At 43.2% G+C, this 23,156-nt stretch overlaps 1 protein-coding gene across 1 annotated transcript; it reads left to right on the top strand.

Annotated features, from left to right (window-relative positions):
• Nucleotides 1-17,334: 17,334 nt before the first annotated feature.
• Nucleotides 17,335-22,026, top strand: FGF21 (fibroblast growth factor 21). Its single transcript, XM_077257219.1, has 3 exons — nt 17,335-18,020; nt 19,659-19,762; nt 20,587-22,026. The coding sequence occupies exons 1-3, from the start codon at nt 17,756-17,758 to the stop codon at nt 20,878-20,880; spliced, it is 663 nt and encodes a 220-aa protein (XP_077113334.1). The 5' UTR covers nt 17,335-17,755; the 3' UTR covers nt 20,881-22,026.
• Nucleotides 22,027-23,156: the final 1,130 nt, after the last annotated feature.

The following is a 23,156-nucleotide window of genomic DNA, read 5'->3' as shown; positions in this document are numbered from 1 at the left end:
TTAGCTGCAGGTTTGAATAATCTCACCACGAAAGTTCAAAATTTACAAGATTTTGTTGTTCATGTTCCTATATCTGAACCTAGAATTCCTTTGCCTGAATTTTTCTCGGGGAATAGATTTTGCTTTCAAAATTTCAAAAATAATTGCAAGTTGTTTTTGTCCCTGAAATCTCGCTCTGCTGGAGATCCTGCTCAGCAGGTCAGGATTGTGATTTCCTTGCTCCGGGGCGACCCTCAGGATTGGGCTTTTGCATTGGCTCCAGGGGATCCTGCGTTGCTCAATGTGGATGCGTTTTTTCTGGCCTTGGGGTTGCTTTATGAGGAACCTCAGTTAGAACTTCAGGCGGAAAAGGCCTTGATGTCCCTATCTCAGGGGCAAGACGAAGCTGAAATATACTGCCAGAAATTCCGTAAATGGGCTGTGCTTACTCAGTGGAATGAGTGCGCCCTGGCGGCGAATTTCAGAGAGGGTCTCTCTGATGCCATTAAGGATGTTATGGTGGGGTTCCCTGTGCCTGCGGGTCTGAATGAGTCCATGACAATGGCTATCCAGATCGATAGGCGTCTGCGGGAGCGCAAACCGGTGCACCATTTGGCGGTGTCTACTGAGAAGACGCCAGAGAATATGCAATGTGATAGAATTCTGTCCAGAAGTGAACGGCAGAATTTTAGACGAAAAAATGGGTTGTGCTTCTATTGCGGTGATTCAACTCATGTTATATCAGCATGCTCTAAGCGTACTAAGAAGCTTGATAAGTCTGTTTCAATTGGCACTTTACAGTCTAAGTTTATTCTATCTGTGACCCTGATTTGTTCTTTATCATCTATTACCGCGGATGCCTATGTCGACTCTGGCGCCGCTTTGAGTCTTATGGATTGGTCCTTTGCCAAACGCTGTGGGTATGATTTGGAGCCTCTTGAAACTCCTATACCCCTGAAGGGGATTGACTCCACCCCATTGGCTAGCAATAAACCACAATACTGGACACAAGTAACTATGCGGATTAATCCGGATCACCAGGAGATTATTCGCTTTCTTGTGCTGTATAACCTACATGATGTGTTGGTGCTTGGATTGCCATGGCTGCAATCTCATAACCCAGTCCTTGACTGGAAAGCTATGTCTGTGTTAAGCTGGGGATGTAAGGGGACGCATGGGGACGTACCTGTGGTTTCCATTTCATCATCTATTCCCTCTGAGATTCCTGAATTCTTGACTGAATATCGTGACGTTTTTGAAGAACCTAAGCTTGGTTCATTACCTCCGCACCGGGAGTGCGATTGTGCCATAGATTTGATTCCGGGTAGTAAATACCCTAAGGGTCGTTTATTTAATCTGTCTGTGCCTGAACATGCTGCTATGCGAGAATATATAAAGGAGTCCTTGGAAAAGGGACATATTCGTCCTTCGTCATCTCCCTTAGGAGCCGTTTTTTTCTTTGTGGCTAAGAAAGATGGCTCTTTGAGGCCGTGCATTGATTATCGGCTTTTGAATAAAATCACGGTTAAATATCAATATCCGTTGCCACTGCTGACTGATTTGTTTGCTCGCATAAAGGGGGCCAAGTGGTTCTCTAAGATAGATCTCCGGGGGGCGTATAATTTGGTGCGAATTAAGCAGGGGGATGAGTGGAAGACCGCATTTAATACGCCCGAGGGCCACTTTGAGTATTTGGTGATGCCTTTTGGTCTTTCAAATGCCCCTTCAGTCTTTCAGTCCTTTATGCATGACATTTTCCGTGATTATTTGGATAAATTTATGATTGTGTATCTGGATGATATTTTGATTTTTTCGGATGACTGGGACTCTCATGTCCAGCAGGTCAGGAGGGTTTTTCAGGTTTTGCGGTCTAATTCCTTGTGTGTGAAGGGTTCTAAGTGCGTTTTTGGGGTTCAAAAGATTTCCTTTTTGGGATATATTTTTTCCCCCTCTTCCATCGAGATGGATCCTGTCAAGGTTCAGGCTATTTGTGATTGGACGCAACCCTCTTCTCTTAAGAGTCTTCAGAAATTTTTGGGCTTTGCTAACTTTTATCGTCGATTTATTGCTGGTTTTTCTGATGTTGTTAAACCATTGACTGATTTGACTAAGAAGGGTGCTGATGTTGCTGATTGGTCCCCTGCTGCTGTGGAGGCCTTTCGGGAGCTTAAGCGCCGCTTTTCTTCCGCCCCTGTGTTGCGTCAGCCTGATGTTGCTCTTCCTTTTCAGGTTGAGGTCGACGCTTCTGAAATCGGAGCTGGGGCGGTTTTGTCGCAGAGAAGTTCCGATTGCTCCGTGATGAGACCTTGTGCTTTTTTCTCGCGTAAATTTTCGCCCGCCGAGCGGAATTATGATGTTGGGAATCGGGAGCTTTTGGCCATGAAGTGGGCTTTTGAGGAGTGGCGTCATTGGCTTGAGGGGGCTAGACATCAGGTGGTGGTATTGACTGACCACAAAAATCTAATTTATCTTGAGTCCGCCAGACGCCTGAATCCTAGACAGGCGCGCTGGTCGTTGTTTTTCTCTCGGTTTGATTTTGTGGTGTCCTACCTGCCGGGTTCTAAGAATGTTAAGGCGGATGCCCTTTCTAGGAGTTTTGAGCCTGACTCCCCTGGTAATTCTGAACCTACAGGTATCCTTAAGGATGGAGTGATATTGTCTGCCGTTTCTCCAGACCTGCGGCGGGCCTTGCAGGAGTTTCAGGCGGATAGACCTGATCGTTGCCCACCTGGTAGACTGTTTGTTCCTGATGATTGGACCAGTAAAGTCATTTCTGAGGTTCATTCTTCTGCGTTGGCAGGTCATCCTGGAATCTTTGGTACCAGGGATTTGGTGGCAAGGTCCTTCTGGTGGCCTTCCCTGTCTCGAGATGTGCGAGGCTTTGTGCAGTCTTGTGACGTTTGTGCTCGGGCCAAGCCTTGTTGTTCTCGGGCTAGTGGATTGTTGTTGCCCTTGCCTATCCCGAAGAGGCCCTGGACACACATCTCGATGGATTTTATTTCGGATCTTCCTGTTTCTCAGAAGATGTCTGTCATCTGGGTGGTGTGTGATCGTTTCTCTAAGATGGTCCATTTGGTTCCCCTGCCTAAGTTGCCTTCTTCTTCCGAGTTGGTTCCTCTGTTTTTTCAAAATGTGGTCCGTTTGCATGGTATTCCGGAGAATATCGTTTCTGACAGAGGTACCCAATTCGTGTCTAGATTTTGGCGAGCATTCTGTGCTAGGATGGGCATAGATTTGTCTTTCTCGTCTGCTTTCCATCCTCAGACTAATGGCCAGACCGAGCGGACGAATCAGACCTTGGAGACATATTTGAGGTGTTTTGTGTCTGCAGATCAGGATGATTGGGTTGCTTTTTTGCCTTTAGCGGAGTTTGCCCTCAATAATCGGGCCAGCTCTGCCACCTTGGTGTCTCCCTTTTTCTGTAATTCGGGGTTTCATCCTCGATTTTCTTCTGGTCAGGTGGAATCTTCGGATTGTCCTGGAGTGGATGCTGTGGTGGAGAGGTTGCATCAGATTTGGGGGCAGGTAGTGGACAATTTGAAGTTGTCCCAGGAGAAGACTCAGCTTTTTGCCAACCGCCGGCGTCGGGTTGGTCCTCGGCTTTGTGTTGGGGACTTGGTGTGGTTGTCTTCTCGTTTTGTCCCTATGAGGGTTTCTTCTCCCAAGTTTAAGCCTCGGTTCATCGGCCCGTACAAGATATTGGAGATTCTTAACCCTGTGTCCTTCCGTTTGGACCTCCCTGCATCTTTTTCTATTCATAATGTTTTTCATCGGTCATTATTGCGCAGGTATGAGGTACCGGTTGTGCCTTCCGTTGAGCCTCCTGCTCCGGTGTTGGTTGAGGGCGAGTTGGAGTACGTTGTGGAAAAAATCTTGGACTCCCGTGTTTCCAGACGGAAACTCCAGTATCTGGTCAAATGGAAGGGATACGGTCAGGAGGATAATTCTTGGGTGACTGCCTCTGATGTTCATGCCTCCGATTTGGTCCGTGCCTTTCATAGGGCTCATCCTGATCGCCCTGGTGGTTCTGGTGAGGGTTCGGTGCCCCCTCCTTGAGGGGGGGGTACTGTTGTGAAATTGGATTTTGGGCTCCCCGGTGGCCACTGGTGGAATTGAACTGGTGTGCATCATCCTCTCTGTTCACCTGTTTCCATCAGGATGTGGGAGTCGCTATTTAGCCTTGCTCCTCTGTCACTTCCATGCCGGTCAACATTGTAATCAGAAGCCTTTCTGTGCATGTTCCTGCTGCTAGACAACTCCCAGCTAAGTTGGACTTTAGTCCTTGTTTGTTTTTGCATTTTGTTCCAGTTCACAGCTGTAGTTTCGTTTCTGTGTCTGGAAAGCTCTTGTGATCTGAAATTGCCACTCTGATGTTATGAGTTAATACTAGAGTCTTAAAGTAATTTCAGGATGGTTTTTTGATAGGGTTTTCAGCTGACCATGAAAGTGCCCTTTCTGTCTTCCTGCTATCTAGTAAGCGGACCTCAATTTTGCTAAACCTATTTTCATACTACGTTTGTCATTTCATCTAAAATCACCGCCAATATTTGTGGGGGCCTCTGTCTGCCTTTCGGGGAAATTTCTCTAGAGGTGAGCCAGGACTATATTTTCCTCTGCCAGGATTAGTTAGTCCTCCGGCCGGCGCTGGGCGTCTAGGGATAAAACGCAGGCTACGCTACCCGGCTACTGTTAGTTGTGCGGCAGGTTTAGTTCATGGTCAGTTTAGTTTCCATCCTTCCAAGAGCTAGTTCTTATGTTTGCTGGGCTATGTTCTCTTGCCATTGAGAACCATAACAGTTATCGTGCTGGGTTTTCCGTGGTTGCAGGTACATAGTCCTGTGTTGGGTTGGGTCTATGTCTGTGACTAGTTGGGGTTGTCAGGGGGTTCATAATGATGTTCCTTTGATGTCAATCTCCTCTTCTTCCTCTTCTGAAATTCCAGAGTTTTTGTCTGATTTTCAGGATGTATTCGATGAGCCCAAGTCTAGTTTCCTTCCACCGCACAGGGACTGTGATTGTGCGATTGACTTGATTCCAGGCAGTAAGTTTCCTAAAGGGCCGACTTTTCAACCTGTCTGTGCCTGAACATACCGCCATGCGGAGTTATGTTAAGGAGTCTTTGGAGAAAGGGCATATTCGGCCATCTTCTTCACCGTTGGGAGCAGGTATTTTTTTTGTTGCTACGAAGGATGGCTCCTTGAGACCTTGTATTGATTATCGTCTCTTGAATAAGATCACGGTCAAGTTTCAATACCCTTTACCTTTGCTTTCCGATTTGTTTGCTAGGATTAAGGGGGCTAGTTGGTTTACGAAGATTGACCTTCGGGGGCATATAATCTTGTTCGTATTAAGCAGGGTGATGAATGGAAAACTGCGTTTAATACGCCCGAAGGCCATTTTGAATACCTTGTGATGCCATTCGGGCTCATTAATGCTCCATCTGTTTTTCAATCCTTCATGCATGATATCTTCCAGACTTATATTGATAAATTCTTGATTGTATATTTGGACGATATTTTGATTTTTTCCGATGATTGGGAGTCTCATGTGGAACAGGTCAGGATGGTATTTCAGATCCTTCGTGACAATGCTTTGTTTGTGAAGGGGTCTAAGTGTCTCTTTGGGATGCAGAAGGTTTCTTTTTTGGGCTTTATTTTTTCTCCCTCATCTATGGAGATGGATCCGGTTAAGGTTCAGGCCATTCATGATTTGATTCAACCCACATCCGTGAAGAGCCTTCAGAAATGTTTGGGTTTTGCAAATTTTTATCGCCGTTTCATTGCTAACTTCTTCAGCGTGGTTAAACCCTTGACCGATTTGACGAAGAAAGGCGCTGATGTGGCGAATTGGTCCTCTGCGGCTGTCTCTGCCTTTCAGGAGCTTAAACGCCGATTTACTTCTGCTCCGGTGTTGCGCCACCGGATGTTTCTCTTCCGTTTCAGGTTGAGATTGACGCTTCTGAGATTGGGGCAAGGGCCATTTTGTCTCAGAGGGATTCTGTTGGTTCCTTGATGAAACTGTGTGCTTTCTTCTCCCGCAAGTTTTCGCCTGCTGAACGCAATTATGATGTCGGCAATCGGGAGTTGTTGGCTATGAAGTGGGCGTTTGAGGAGTGGCGACATTGGCTTGAGGGAGCTAAGCACCGTATTGTGGTCCTGACCGATCATAAGAATCTGATTTACCTCGAGTCTGCTAAACGGCTGAGTCCTAGACAGGCTCGATGGTCCTTGTTTTTTTCCTGTTTTGATTTCGTGGTTTCGTATCTTCCGGGTTCTAAGGATATTAAGGCTGATGCCCTTTCTAGGAGTTTTTTGCCTGATTCTCCTGAGGTCCTTGAACCGGTCGGCATTCTGAAGGAAGGGGTGGTCCTTTCTGCCATTTCCCCTGATTTACAGCGGGTTCTTCAGGAATTTCAGGCTGATAGACCTGACCGCTGTCCTGTGGGGAAATTGTTTGTTCCTGACAGATGGACTAGTAGAGTGATTTCTGAGGTTCACTGTTCTGTGTTGGCTGGTCATCCTGGTATTTTTGGTACCAGAGATTTGGTTGGTAGGTCCTTTTGGTGGCCTTCTTTGTCACGTGATGTGCGTTCTTTTGTGCAGTCCTGTGGGACTTGTGCGATGGCCAAGCCTTGTTGTTCCCGTGCTAGTGGGTTACTTTTGCCATTGCCGGTCCCTGAGAGGCCCTGGACGCATATTTCTATGGATTTTATTTCTGATCTTCCGGTTTCCCAGAGGATGTCGGTTATCTGGGTTGTTTGTGACCGGTTTTCTAAGATGGTTCATTTGGTGCCTTTGCTTAAATTGCCTTCCTCTTCAGAGTTGGTTCCGTTGTTTTTTCAGCATGTGGTTTGTTTGCATGGTATTCCGGAGAATATTGTGTCCGACAGAGGTTCCCAGTTTGTTTCTAGGTTTTGGCGGGCCTTTTGTGCTAGGCTGGGCATTGATTTGTCTTTTTCTTCTGCATTTCATCCTCAGACAAATGGCCAGACCGAGCGAACTAATCAGACTTTGGAGACTTATTTGAGATGCTTTGTGTCTGCTGATCAGGATGATTGGGTGGCCTTTTTGCCATTGGCCGAGTTTGCCCTTAATAATCGGGCTAGTTCGGCTACTTTGGTTTCGCCCCTTTTTTTGTAATTTTGGTTTTCATCCTCGTTTTTCTTCTGGGCAGGTTGAACCTTCTGACTGTCCTGGTGTGGATTCTGTGGTTGACAGGTTGCACAGATTTGGGCTCATGTGGTGGACAATTTGGTGTTGTCTCAGGAGGAGGCTCAACGTTTTGCTAACCGTCGTCGGTGTGTTGGTTCCCGGCTTCGGGTTGGGGATCTGGTTTGGTTGTCTTCCCGTTATGTTCCTATGAAGGTTTCTTCCCCTAAGTTTAAGCCTCGGTTTATTGGTCCTTATAGGATTTCTAGGATTATTAATCCGGTGTCTTTTCGATTGGCACTTCCGGCCTCTTTTGCTATCCATAATGTCTTCCATAGATCTTTATTGCGGAAATATGTGGTGCCCGTTGTTCCCTCTGTTGATCCTCCGGCCCCTGTGTTGGTTGATGGGGAGTTGGAGTATGTGGTTGAGAAGGTTTTGGATTCTCGTTTTCCGAGGCGGAGGCTTCAGTACCTTGTCAAATGGAAGGGTTATGGCCAGGAGGATAATTCTTGGGTTTTTGCTTCTGATGTCCATGCTGCTGATTTGGTCCGTGCCTTTCATCTGGCTCGTCCCGATCGGCCTGGGGGCGCTGGTGAGGGTTCGGTGACCCCTCCTCAAGGGGGGGGTACTATTGTGAATTCTGCTTTTGGGTTCCCTCCGGTGGTAGCAGGTGGTAATGCAGTTGTCCCTGGGTTGCAGTCCTGGTCAGGTGTGTCTGCTGATTGCAGTTCTGACTGGGGTATTTAGGTGTGCAGGATTCATTAGTCCTTGCCAGTTGTCAATTGTTGTTGGGAGGTGTTGGACCTCTGCCTGGTTCCTCCTGCCTTTCTGCCAAATCAGCAAAGATAAGTGTCTGGTTTTTTTTCTGTGGCACACATGCTGTGTGCTTCATAATTCAGTGCTATTCATTTGTGTTTTCTTGTCCAGCTTAGATTGTGTCAGTATTTTCTCAGTCTTGTTGGATTCTCTGGGGTTGCAGATATTCATTCCACGTCTTTAGTTAGATTGTGGAATTTTTTGTATTATCTGCGGTGGATATTTTTGGAAGGGTTTTATTACTGACCGCCTAGTATTCTGTCCTATCCTTTCCTATTTAGCTAGAGTGGCCTCTTTTGCTAAATCCTGTTTTCTACCTGCGTGTGTCTTTTCTTCTCCTACTCACAGTCATTATTCGTGGGGGGCTGCCTATCCTTTGGGGTTCTGCTCTGAGGCAAGGTAGTATTCCTATTTCCATCTATAGGGGTATTTAGTCCTCTGGCTGTGTCGAGGTGTCTAGGGTTTGTTAGGCACACCCCACGGCTACTTCTAGTTGCGGTGTTAGTTCAGGATTTGCGGTCAGTACAGGTTCCACCGACTCCAGAGAAAGTTTCATGCGGCTCCAAGGTCACCGGATCATAACACTCGGGAGCTAAAGACAACCTTACTGATAGCTTCATATTTCAGGTCAGCCGGTGATTCTTGTAAGATCATAGAGAACCTTGATGTCAAAGATCATATCTTAGATCTGGAAAGCTCTTTTCAACAGTCGCTGCCTTGATACACAGCTTCCTAAACACCAAAAAGCATAAATTATCATATCTTATCAAAAGGAAGAACTAAGGATATAGAAATTCCTGAATATTAATCCATAGAGTAGTCTATATGAACACACTTACAGTATATAAACCAAGGATCATACCCGTCGCACACCCCAGCTGTAAAGGTCAGGTGCCATTACATGGTTAAACCCTGCATGTTAGTCCAGTGTTAAAGGGAAACGGACATGTCCGAAAATGCTATTGACCTTCAGAAATGGGGTTAATCTACAGGTAAAGGGTATAAAAATCCTGCCTAAGGTGCACGCCCCTATGACTATAAGCGAATTGCCACAGGGAGAGTATAAGCCAAGCAGGATTTTAACTCTATGTACATGTAGATTAACCCCATATCTGAAGATAATTAGTATTTTTGGACATAACAGCTTCCCTTTAATGTTTAACAATTGTAGACTGAAAAGAAACCAAACATATTATTGTATTTCATGTCTCTGTATTTTTAAGACCTCTTCTTGTTTTTGGCTATTGAACAAATGTTGTAATAGACAAGCAGATAAAATACATCTATATCTGTGTACGAAATTCTTGAACAATGTGACCCTCATCATAGATAGATGTATGCTTGTGAGTCGCCCACCAGGGCCTGGGGTACTCGGTACCGGGTCCGGTCGGAATTAAAGGGGGGGTCACGGTGGCAGCGACCCGGTCCATGGCCCTGGACACTCAAGTAAAGGGGAAAGGTCTTTAAAGGGGTTTTAGTAATAAAGATTGCGTTCATGATGCTGCCTGTGGTTCTCGGTCAGAGGGGACTGACGCTGCTAAATGGGGTCCTCTGGGGTGATGTTGCTGCAGCAAAGATAGTGATGATTCCCATAGGTGAAACGGGGTCCCCAGGGCATCCAATGTATATGGCAAGGATGGTGGGTTGCCGGTAAATAAACGGAGGACACAGAGTTGCAGTCTTTACCTGGTTTACTGGTATTAAGCAGCCTCAGTCCAGGGTACCGGAAACAGGTGTAGATGGAGTCCAGGCAGCCTGAAGACAAGTGGAAATCCATTTGCCAGGTCAGTTTGTGAGCCTTTCACTATGTGCTGGTCTATTAGTCCCTTGCTGCCTGTAGTGTCCTGACAAGGTCCTCGTTCTCTCCTGCCCTGGGACAGTACCTGCTCGGTAGGCAACTTGAACCGGTCTCAGTACACGGTTACTCCGGGCTCTAACTGCTCCTGTACCTCAGGTATTATGTGGGCAGGTTACTTTCAGCTCTCTGCAGTTCCACACAGCCTCAGGCTCCTGGTGCCCTGTTTCTGCGCTCAGCTTTGAGGGGCCCAATCGCAGCCCTCCTCTAGCTCCTCTGTTCCTCTGTGCTCTTTCACTGTCTCTTGTCTCTACCAGACTAACTAACTCCTCCTCCAGACCAGGATGTATATTGAGGGAAGCTCCCCTAAAACTGCGTTTAGAGCTCCCCCTTCTGGCCTGGAGTCAGAAAGTGTTGTATGTACAGCTTACCTGCCAAAGGGATCCCTCCTGTCTCCAGGCATGGCATTACCCTCCCCGAGAGGAAGGCAGCACCACTGTGGTACCCGAACTCCTGGGGTGCCACACCTGTATGGATTAATTGAATAGACCATTCGGAAAATACACCAAACCAATAAAGAAACCCAAAAAAGAGGTCAGTGGTAAAAGATAATAAAAATACCTTTATTCAGAGTATATGGTGTCAACAAAGAAGAGAGCACACACTCAATTAATTAATCCATTACACATAGTCCCTGAAGGGAAGTATTAGAAAAGAGGTAAAACAATTGGCACAGAACCACCAAGTAAAGATTAGGCAAAGTATTTGATAAAACGGGGGCAAAGATATTGCATTGACTATACATATAGATATGGAGATACAGATCTAATCAATGCTCAGACTGAGTAATATATAGAACAGGACAGATAGATATGTATTTATTAGAGTTAGGTGTAAATAACCTTATCCTGTTTGGGTACACAATCGTATCAGTATTGTGTGTGGTCACTAGTGTCAATATGTCAAGTTAAATGCCGACACATCATAAATGACTATTGCACTTGCCCATGGATAGAGTGACATAATCCATCTAGGGGTGGAAAGGGGTATTACCTGGTCCTGGTGGGATCCTGCCTGGAGTGCAGCACTCACCTCGACGCGCGTTTTGGTGCATACCTTCATCAAGGGGTTTTATCAACTATTTTGTCTAATGTTTACTTGCTGGTTCTCTTTCCTAATTGTTTTTGGCTGTGACTAAAATGATAATGCATTTGCTTGGGCTTCCTCCAAGTTCCCTGGTTTGATCCCACATAGACATCCTCATAGGCCATCAATACCGTGAGTCCTGATGAGGACAGTGAAGGCAATACCTGTAAAGTGCTGTGAAATTAATGGCTCTATATAAGCAAGCATAATAAATGATGTTAACAATAAACCATAACTTTTAAAGTGGATCTGTTGACAGATTTAAATGCAAACTGCACGCATAATTTAATAGATTTTCGGCTGGTGTACTTACTTTGAAAACCTATGTCAGAGTGGCTGCATAATCCTGACATCAATACTAGACAGAGCTAGCCTCATGAAACAGTAATTTTAATATTAGTTGAGAAAACTTTAAAAAAGGATTATTGATCTATTCGGACATGGTAAACAACACCAGCCTCATCAGGTCTAAGAGATTTATTATATACTGTGAAGTTTGATGACAAATCCACTTAATTTATTATTGTACAATTCTAGGAAAAAAAATCTTACATTCCGAATAATGACTATTTTTTGTGTATATTCTAATCAGATTTTAAAGGGAACCTGTCACCCTCAAAATCGAAGATGAGCTAAGCCCACCAGCATCAGCATGAGCCAATTAGATGGTCTGATCAGACTCTCAAAAGATATAGCCAGCCAGTGGACAAATCAGATGGCTTCAGTGGGCAATCCCTCTATCTGACAGTGTTCTTGGTTATTCCCCTGATTATCCCCTGGATGCCCTTACAGGTCCAACCCCTGGATTGCCTGACATGTCTACTGCCTACTACCTCTGATTGACCCCGCTTTTTCTGACTATATCTAATTTTGTCCTTTTCTCCGTGTTTTTTGGCACCAATCCGGCGTGTTTGGTTTAATTCCTCAGCCCGCTCCACTGGTCAGTAGCCTCTCTGCGAATGGCACACAGATGGAACTGCATGACCGCGTATGCCGAGTACGGTCTTTTCCTTTATGTATAAACCTAAACCACCAAAACCTTGACCCACCGTCCCAACCCTCTCCTTAAATAAAAACATAACCAATTATATTCTTTTGGATATTTTGGCCACAGCGGCCAACTTTTACTAACAAAAATAACATAAACATTAATACAACAATATATAAATTCGAGGGGAGGGTTCTTGGAGCTAAAAGATCTGGCAAAACCCCACAAAAGAAGAATGACCACCATATTACCCTCAGCCGTGCATCCCAGCTCGAGGGCACCGTACATCCCGTTCCGGGAAGAGAAAAACCACCAACAGCTCCCAGGGTAAAACCCCGTCCAGAGCCCATACCAAAATGCCAGATCAAACCCCACAACATTTTAAATTGCCTGTAATTATGTTCCAATTCCTTCCCCCAACCAATCAGCGTCAACTCCAAGAACCCCCACCCCCCCCCCACCACACTGCCACTGTGACAATAACTAAATCAAATATACAGAGAGATACCCGACATTCCTCCTCAAACGCATGGAAAGTGAACGTCCAACCCCCCCCCCCCCGCACTTTCCCAACCAACTCCCCTTATAGCTCCTCCCCCACATGCTATCCTCCTATCCCAAGCCATGCATTATTTAAAAGTCCGACCGGCTCAAAGCAGTCATGGGGGGCCTCCGTCCAGCTGCGCCCTACTCCTGCCCCCATCTTGATGGTTAGATTCCTGCCTAGGGCTAGAAGGGTGAATACTGGGGAGCTCCCAATAGCTGCGAAGCTGAGTTGGCTAGCACCACGCCTAACCATGGGAGTCAGATTTGTTACCGTCTCACTTTGTGTTTTGACTAATTGATAATTTCATACATCAGCAGTTCTGGGGTAAATTCTATTAGGGTCTATTCATCACCATTGGGGATTCAAGTGTATAAAATAAATAGAGGGAGGGAAAAAAAAGGAGAGAAGTAGGGTTCTGATTAATAATAATAATAATAATAATAATAATAATAATAACTATTGTTACTATTAATCAGATTCTCTTTCTTTTTTTCTTCTCTCTTTCCCTTTATTTCTTATACACATTGAAACATAAATTTGTAATGGCCACGGAATTATTATTAATAATTATTATTATTAATATATCAATAAAAATTAACAAATCGGAAAGAGTAACATAAGTAACTGCTACATTAAAAGTGACAAGAAGGATTTTTGCTACAATACAGGTATAGTGGGGACTGGAAAAAGTGCTAAATAGGTCAAAGGTTAGGCAAAGTGGAAGAAAGACTCTGAGCTAATTACTGTATATAAATATTTGCCAGTACAGCAGTTCAGCACATATCTGTAATCCGCACTCATTCAACCAATTCCTACTAACCTGTGAACAACTTTTCTCCCAAACACAGTTTAAAGGGAACCTGTCACCCCCAAAAGCCCACCAGCATCAGGCGCTTATCTACAGCAATATATAATGCAGTAGATAAGCCTCCGATGTTACCTGAAAGATGAAAAAAAGAGGTTAGATTATACTTACCCAGGGGCGTTCCCGCTTTGGTCCGGCCCGATGGGCGTCGCAGTCCGGTTCGGGGCCTCCCATTTTCTTACGATGACGTCCTCTTCTGGTCTTCACGCTGCAGCTCCGGCGCAGGCGTACTTTGTCTGTCCTGTTGAGGGCAAAGTACTGCAGTGCGCAGGTGCCGGGAAAGGTCAGAGAGGCCCTGCACCTGTGTGAAGACAAGAAGAGGAAGTCATCGTAAGAAGATGGGAGGCCACCTGACCGGACCACTATGCCCATTGGATCGGATCGCCCCCCCTCGGAAAATAGTCACACAACCCCCCCACCCCAAATTTATTTTAAAACTCCAGAATTTTTTTTTCACCATGAAAATAATAAAAAAAAACTGGACATTTTTGGTATCATCGTAATCGTACTGATGAGGAGAATCATATTGCATGGTCATTTTTTCACAAAATGTACACTGTAGAAACAATTTCCAAAAAACAGTGTCAGAATTGTGGTTTTTTTTCACTTTTTCGTGTTGAAGTACCCTATGTGCTAAAATTAATGGTGTCATTCAAAAGTACAATTTGTCCCACATGAAACAAGCCCTCATATGTGTATGTGGACAGAAAAATAAAAGCGTTATGGCTGTGGGAAGAAAGGGAGGAAAAAACGGAAATGCTAAAACAAAAATTGGCTGCGACATGAAGGTGTTAAGAGGCACAATATGAACAGTGGCTTTAAACACTCATACGATGGACTGTTCTTAAATAGTGCACAATTAGCCAAACTGATAAAACCAGACCAATTTGTAAAAAAAATTTTTATGTGTGCGGCATGATGGGGGCCATGTATACCAGGGTGGGGGGCAAGTATACAAGGATGGGGGCCAAGTATGCCAGGATGGAGGGGGGCATGTATACCAGGATGGGGGGCATGTATACTAGGATGGAGGGGGCATGTATACCAGGATGAGGGGGCATGTATACAAGGATGGGGGCCAAGTATGTCAGGATGGAGGGGGGCATGTATACCAGGATGGGGGAATGTATACTAGGATGGAGGGGGCATGTATACCAAGATGGGGGGCCATATATATGTCCCCATCCTGGTATATATCAGGATGAGGGGGGCATATATACCAGGATGGGGATCACATATACCAGGATTAGGGACATTAGTACAGAGTTATGGGACATTACCCCTATAACAGTGTCAGCAGCAGACCCCCACATAATAGTGTGTCATGAACACATTTTTACTTCATTTTTTTCTATTTTCCTCCTCTAAAACCTAGGTGCGTCTTATAGTCTGGGGCATCTTATAGTCCGAAAAATATGGTAAACATTCAAATGGCCTTTGACAGAAAAAGGTTTCAAACACCAGATTTAAAAAAAAATCATAAAATAGAAAATTATTAAATACTAGATGGTGGCCCGATTCTAACGCATCGGGTATTCTAGAATAAGTATGTAGTTTATTAATGAAGATTTCAGAATAATGCAATGAATACACAGGATTCGGCCGGCCGGGCGCGACCAATTAGCGAAGCGTGGTTCAAATCCCGCGCCAATTCACAGCCGGACTGCGTCTGTCATTGATTGAAGCCAGGGCCAGCTCCAGGTTTTTGAGGGCCCCAGGCGAAAGCGTCTCACAGCCCACGTAGCAAATAACACAGCCCACGTAGTATATAGCACATCCACGTAGTATATAGCACAGCTACGTAGTATATAACACAGCCACGTAATATATTGCACAGCCACATAGTATATTGCACAGCCACATAGTATATTGCACAGCCACGTAGTATATAGCACAGCCATGTAATATATAGCACAGCCCACGCAGTATATAACACAGCCCACGTAGTATATAGCACAGCCCACGTAGTATATAGCACAGCCCACGCAGTATATAACACAGCCCACATAGTATATAACACAGCCACGTAGTATATAGCACAGCCATGTATTTTATAGCACAGCCCACGTAGTGTATAGCACAGCGACGTAGTATATAACACAGCCCACGCAGTATATAACACAGCCCACGCAGTATATAACACAGCCCACATAGTATATAACACAGCCCACGCAGTATATAACACAGCTCACGTAGTATATAACACATAGTCCATGTATTATATAGCAATGTGGGCACCATATCCCTGTTAAAAAAAGAATTAAAATAAAAAATAGTTATATACTCACCTTCTGGCGGCCCCCGGATCCAGCCCAGGCCTTTAGCGATGCTCCGTTCCCAGTGATGCCTTGCGGCAATAACCCGTGATGATGTAGCGGTCTCGCAAGACCGCTATGTCATCTGGGGTCATTGCTGCAATGCATTCTTGGGACCGGAGCATCGCGAGGAGCGGGAAAGGCTGCCGCGGATGCCGGAAGGTGAGAATATAATGATTTTTGTTATTATTATTATTTTTATCATTATATGTTTTACTAGGCAGCATCAATAGTAAAAAGTTGGTCACACTTATAGGGTTAATGGCAGCGTTAACGGACTGCTAAAACGCTATGTGGGCGCTGACTGGAGGGGAGTAAGGGGGGCCAATTCGCGGCCAGACTGTGCCTGACGCTGATTGATCGCGCCCAGCTGGCCGCGACCAATCATCGACATGGGATTTTCGTTACAGACAGACAGACAAACAGATGGAAGTGGACCTTAGACGATTATATATATATTGGATATTATCATATAATTCTGACTAATATCACAATAGAACTATTAGTACCATCACAAAAGTACTGAAACAACACATAAGTGTTTTAATTTTTTTTTTTAAGCGAACCTATCAGTCAATTCATGCTGCACAATCCACGAGCAGCATGAATCAGAACCTGGCTGCCCAATTGCAGCCAGGTACATGTTCCTTTGCTATGCTCCAAAATTTCAGAAAAAACACAGTTTGAAGATTCAGCTTGGATGCATTGGAAGAGAGGATAGTAATAAGTCTCCGCCCCGGGCTGGCTTCACCCAGCACTGCTTCAGCTGATTGACAGGTCTCTCCCAAATGTGTATTTAGCTGGAGATCTGTCAATCCCTTGGAACTGCAGTGGGAAAAGTGGTCCTGATTGAAGAAAGGGTGGATGACTCTTCATGAAAATAGAGCAGGGGTCCCCAACTCCAGTCCTCAAGAGCCACCAACAGGTCATGTTTTCAGTATTTCCTTAGTATTGCACAGGTGATAATTGCATCACCTGCCCAGGCAATGATTCCATCACCTGGGAAATACTAAGGAAATCCTGAAAACATGACCTGTTGGTGGCTCTTGAGGACCAGAGTTGGGGAACACTGATCTAGAGTGTCTGACGAGTGCTGCACACCTCCATGTGTTGTGCCAGAAACCTCACTCCAGGAACTTACGGCATGCGAAACCTTGTCGTGAAGTAGATGAGCTGTTGCGTCACACCCCGACGGCACTCCGTTCTCCTAGGAGAAACTGACGTAAAAAGACCCCAAAAGCCTCAAAATTTAGCTACAGCTCTGAGTTGGCGACTTTTCGGGCCCATAGACTTGAATGTAGTAATGTAATGAAACAGTTTTCTCACTCTCTGGATGTTTGGAACAAAAGTGGGAGCCAAACTAATCTAATTAGTAACATTATATAATCACAAAATAGGCTTGTTTCAGGTGCAGAATATTTAATCCTACAGGAGTTTACTACTAAATCTACAAAATTGTATTCCTTGCTGATAAAGACTGGAATCTGTTTTCCATAAGGTGATGGAAAAGGAACAGAGGTAATACATACAGTAGAAGAAAAGATACTAAACAAACAAGTGACATTTCCCTTTCTATTAATACCTAAAAATAAGAGTGCACTGAGGAGGGATAAGTAGCAGGGTAAGGGTTAATGGGTGAAGCACCGTTCCCTCCGCCTTCTCCCCAAACAGTTTATATCACCATTCAATGTTGCATCATTTTGTAACCCCAGCCCTGGTGATCTCTGGTCGGAAACATGAAAAAATGTTTACTGTAACGTGCTTCCCCCGGCTAGCAAAAAAGTAAATAGCACATTCTGCTTTAAGTGAACTTCTCATGCTCAGTGACTCAGATCTGGGGTGGGGGGACAGAAAAGAAAAAAAAAATCACAGTCAAATTGCTGGTGGCAAGGGTTAAAGACCAGAGTATAAATAGGTCTCCTCGTCTTCGTTTTTGTCATTAGAAACATGAGTTCAAACTAAGAGAACTAGGTATTCCCAGGGCACAGACAGTTTCTATTTCTCCAGAGGAGTTATTTATTTATTTTATCTTTTTCTACCTAATTCTTTTTTTAATTGGACACAATCAAAAATCCATTTTTGTATAGTATTTATAGTTTAAATTTGATTTTTCTTTTTGAATTTATATTAATTTTGCGTCATTATTTATTCTTATGGACCATTACATGACCATAATGGAAGGACGGCGATTTGCCTTAAAGCGAGGGTTCTTAGTGAAGGGGTTTTATCTTATTGCGTTGGCTCTTAGTAACACGAAAAGGGCACTAGCTAGTCCTATCAGAGACAACAGCCCTATTTTTGGCTTTGCAGACCAAGTACGACTAAGACATCTCTATGCAGATAATGAGCACACACATCTACATCTCCAGATCACCCCTGAAGGAAAAGTCAGTGGCACCAAGGAGAAGAACATATATAGTGAGTATATACGTTTCAATTGTTATTTTATTATTTACCTGTCCATGGTTATTTTTGTTTCTATTGAAAATTCAAAAATTCAGATGTGCGCGAAATTCTGCAACTAAGTGTGGACATGGGGGGCTGTTTTGAAAATCTAGTCTTAAAGAGTCGTCAAAAATATAGGGAAATCGTTAGTTCTCTCCATCAGCTTTCTGGTCCCTTGCGAATGTGAAATGGGTTAACTGTGATCACAATATCTTTGGAGAGTGTTATACAGCATTTCTTGTTCTCACGATGACTCTGCAGTCATGCTTCGACCTCCGTCCGTGAATTGACTCTAAACTTTATCATTGCCAAAAACAGTAGTGCATAAACAAAACAAAGCATGAAACATTCAAGCAAGAAAATGATCTAATGTATCATAAAACAAAAACTAGTACATAGCAAAAGTGCAATTATTATTTTTAAAGCTCCTTTGATTCTGTGTTGATGCACATGTGAACTATGTAGTTGTCGTTAATTCATATAATATAGTTATCTGATTGTGTGACTAAAGGAAGTAACAAAAAATCCAAAGGTCACTGTGCGTCTGCTGGCGGCTCTTTTATACTATACCAATAATTGTATTTATGGCACTAATTGCCGTATCACCAGCATTACATCAGACTCATGACATAACGCACTCCTGGCTGTCCGTAAATGAGCAAGACTATGAATTACCGTGGGTAAAGTGTAGATAGGAGTGAGACATGTGGCAATGTTTATGAAGAATAGTAGTTTTATCATTACGACCTTCCTTAGGATGCTTTTGAAGGTTTATGTAAGTGTGTACATGGTCCGGATCTTCAGATGAAGGCACATTATTGCCATGTGATTACCAGGAGAGTTCTCATTACAACTCATTTATTATGGGGACCGATGAAACTGACTTCCTGATGGAAGTTGTCACGGACTACATATTTCCACTGCAGTGGCCATGATGGGAAACATATTAAAGATGGTCGATTAAATGAATAGGTTCCCCAGAATAAGAACAGCTTAGTTACTCATAGATTACTTACATGGCTCTACATATAAATCTGAATGCCTCGGGCTAAGAGAAGAGATTGATAACGCAAGATGTCTTTCACTTGCACAAACCGTGGTTGAAGGTGCAGAGGTCAGAATCTCAGGACCATGGCCAGTAGCTGGGAATGGATGTTAGTGGAAGACAGGATAGGACATTTCCATTACAGAATTGTAATTTTGCTGTCACTGATCCTCTCCAAAAGGTTTTTTCAAGATCTACATTTTTTAATCAATGGGCTTTCTCTGATTAAAAATGATAATTGGAGCTTTATTCACCCCCCCCCCTTTGCTTCTCTGTCGCTTGCCCTCAGGATGTAGCAGTGATATCATGGCTACAGTAAATATCACCTCTGCAGCCAGTCACTGGCCTCAGCGGTAATGATGAGGTAGACCTCACGAGACCGCCAAGTATAGTGATTGGCTGTAGAGGTCATGTGCACTATAGATATGATGTAACCGTTACAAGTTCACTTTTAGACAGTAGATTTCCTTTTTCCTTTTAAATACATTCCAGAATTGTAATGTTCTGATCCAGCATAATTTTAATCCAATGATCTTGCAGAACTAACAGTAGATCTTTTTCTTTAGGTCTGCTGGAAATCAAAGCTGTAAAACCAAGTATTTTGGTGATTAGAGCACTGAAAACGACTCGGTATCTTTGCATGGACTCCAGACACCACCTGTATGGATCGGTAAGTGTTTTAGGGAAAGTGTAGCTCTTTGCCCATTGTCTCCACCATCCATTGGACAACTTAATGCTGACCACTAACGTTTACCTGATCCAAAAAGCACAGAGCAGACAGACCTCTAATGATTTACTTCTGACTCTTTTGGGGGTCACAATTTGAAGCCACACAGTAAACGAGAACAAAACAGAATATATTCATGACCTTTGTGATTAGGACTCGGAGTAGTAGTTGCTACTAACTATAATAGTCTCTAGAAATAGGAAAACAAGCCTTTAAAACTATATGGTTATTGAACCTTTTATACATTTAGATAAGATAGAAATGTTATCTGCATTGAGCTTTGAAACTCGCAGCCCTCAAAATGTTTGCGGGAGGTTGCTGTTTTATTTTGCAATTGGATCCCATTGGAAACATGTATAACAAGCCATATTAAATATGTAATAATCTGTAACTTATCTCTTAGCGCCCCCCCAAGTCACCCGTAGTCTCCATTCTACCTCTTCTGAGATGTGTGGCTAGTGGTTTACTCTTTGAGACTATCTTGTAGATGCCCCAGTTCAATGGACTGGTGAAGTAGCCCAAACATTTGCTGTGTATTCTGTAGTTTCAAATCATAATATTAATAAAGCAGAAACTTTCCAAAAGATCACCCCTTTTGAGAAGTCCACCCCTATATAGACAAGATTACCAGAAAATAATTATTCACGAAAGTTATTGCTGGTTATCTCAAACAGTGTTTAGTGTTTATCACTTTTCTGTGACTATTTGTAAATAAAAATATATGTTAAACTAACTGTAACTTTTTTATCTAATGGCTATCTTAACAGTTGGTTTATAAAGAAGATGATTGCAACTTCCGCGAAGTGCCACTAACAGACGGGTACAACCTGTATTACTCAGAAAAACATCCTGCTGCCCTCACCCTAACTCCAACCAGAGGAGGGCACCAATTTGGCAAACAGATGGTCCGTTTTATGCCACTGGAGAACTCTATTCCCTTGGAATCATTATACGCAGCAGATCATACTTACGATGATCATCCTGGAAGCTACTTAGACTCAGAAGATCCTTTCGATATGATAGACAAGTCCAACATCTTCAGTCCCAGCCTGGATTCTTAGTCAGCGAAGATACTATTGCTTGCATCATAAACAAGGTTTCTCCTTTGATCCTAATTTGCTAAAGAGCAAATATCAAGAATGATTACAGAATGGAAGGCCCTAAAAAAGGTAGACCTAAAGTCTATGCATGAGACACTTGGAAAGACACTTTTTGGAAATCCTTTCCTTTGCAGGATGGCCATATTGCTTGAGAACTTTTTAAAATTTAGTTGAAGGCTTTTCAAACCTGACGTCTCCATGCCCACTTATAATATTTGTGGAGACCCCCATTCGAATGATCTTGGAAATAGATTTTTCAAAATTTAGAAGATCAAGTGGATGTTCAAATGGTTTCCTATTGTCATGTGAAATTTTAGTTTTATTCTATTTATGTAACTATACGTTATGCAATTCCTACAAGACTTTCCACTTCTCACAGACTATTCTACATTCATTGTGCGTTTTCGCCCTTTAATCATGACCTGTTGCTTCTCTTATGAACTGCCCCAAACCTTCACATTGACCGACCCTAAGGTCTGGTTTTTACAAAGCCATTTTAATGGAGTTTCGATGCATTTTTTGCAAAGCTAAAACCGGTATTGGGTCCTAATAAGTGGGGAACTGTTTCATCTACTTCAGCTACAGGAAGGTACGAAATACTACATCAAACTGCTTCGATAGAGCCTCAACTTGATGACGTGCTCTCTGTAGCCAAGCCATCAGAAAATTAAAAAAGGCCATAAAATAAATAAACCTGAAGGTGATAACCTTGAGGAAGGTACAAATATTAATCTGTAGTATATTTATTGAAAAAATGCCTTATTCATCTTAATGGGTCATGCAGAAATCCATTAGCACATTGTACAAACCACAATGGATTTTTCGGTCATAGAAATTTTTGTGAATAATCTGTCGCGTATAAACATACCCATGGAGAGTTATGCAGCAATGAGCATCAGTTTTGGAACAATGAGTATGTACAGTCTGTCACTACTGTAATGTCATGTGTAATGTATGTACTTTTTTGTAACTATTAGTTTATGTTCTATATTATTTATTTATCCTATTTATTTATTGCTATTATGAAATAGTAATTATTTTATTTATTGTTTCAACATGCACAGAGATTATTTATTTAAATAAAAATGGGCATCTATTTTTGAAACCGACTATTTGTATGTGTCCTTTTATACTACTTATTACCGTAAATTACTGAGTTCTTATGGAGGTGGCGGTAAATCACAAAGTTACTATATCCCAATTTGAAGACACTGTGTTTCGGAATGTTGCCCTTCATCAGTGCAAAGTGTGAGATCTGGTTTGGTTGTGTGAGTGGTGTCTGAAGGGGATCCAAGTAGTAACGTTTCTAAGTCTCCTCATCTCGACATGCTTAACATGTCACTGTCCGAAAGGAGAAACGTTACTACTTGGATCACGATCAGTCACATAGAATTTTGAGTGGCTGCATTCTTGACTGTTCCTCCTTTCATACGAGGGACATGGGACCTATGTTCTGGTGATTCCCCTCTGGAAGGGGTAGTGGATCCTCTTAGCCCTTAGGCCCAATGTTGCACCAATGGTGTGTCCCCCCAGTCATAAGACTAGCTTGAACCAGGGCCGTAACTATAATAGGTGTAAGGGATGCAATCGCATCGGGGCCCAGAAGCCTAGTCAATATTAAAAGAATATTAATATTAAAGACCTGCAATGGTTGAAGGCCCGGTAGGAGATTTTACATTGGGGCCCACTCAGGTGCAAGTTACCTCACTGGCTAGAACCACCTTTTATTGTAAAATAACATGGTGTCCTGAACAGAAAGAGCGTAGCTCTTGTAATCTAGTATAATGAAGACCAAAAGTGCACAAAACACATAGAGTAAAAGCCAGTAGAGGGTATGTTGCTCACCAGAAAGTCCTCTGACCTGACCGATCCATGCAGATAAGGAACTCAGCCACCCGTCGGCTGGGTATATGAATAAGTCCAAAGAAAAAAGAAGTAATGCTGGGTCCTTAAGATAAAAATATAATTGTTTTTATTTGAAAATCATTTAAAAAATCACATCAGGGTAGTCAGTAACTGGTTGACTCGTTTTGGCAAGAGCCTTAGTTATGACTAAGGCTCTTGCCAAAATACAAAACACATAGTAAAGAGTATAAAACAGCCTTCACTATACAAGAATATGTGGCAGGTGAGGAACAAATAAGCGAACTTTGGTCTTATCCGATGGCAAAAAAAATATGTAAATGGGGAGATATGCTATCCTGATGCGGTTGTGTAGCACACAACAATTTCGAGGG

This window comes from Ranitomeya variabilis, chromosome 4 (assembly GCF_051348905.1).
Source record: "Ranitomeya variabilis isolate aRanVar5 chromosome 4, aRanVar5.hap1, whole genome shotgun sequence".
Taxonomy (NCBI): Eukaryota; Metazoa; Chordata; class Amphibia; order Anura; family Dendrobatidae; genus Ranitomeya; species Ranitomeya variabilis.
This window is presented reverse-complemented; position numbering and strand designations above follow the sequence as displayed.

Coding starts and splice junctions, on each gene's coding strand:
- FGF21 (XM_077257219.1), top strand. CDS start 17,756: ATGGACCATTACATGACCATAATGGAAGGACGGCGATTTGCCTTAAAG. Junction 18,021..19,658: donor CAAGGAGAAGAACATATATA/GTGAGTATATAC, acceptor CTTTTTCTTTAG/GTCTGCTGGAAATCAAAGCT. Junction 19,763..20,586: donor GACACCACCTGTATGGATCG/GTAAGTGTTTTA, acceptor CTATCTTAACAG/TTGGTTTATAAAGAAGATGA.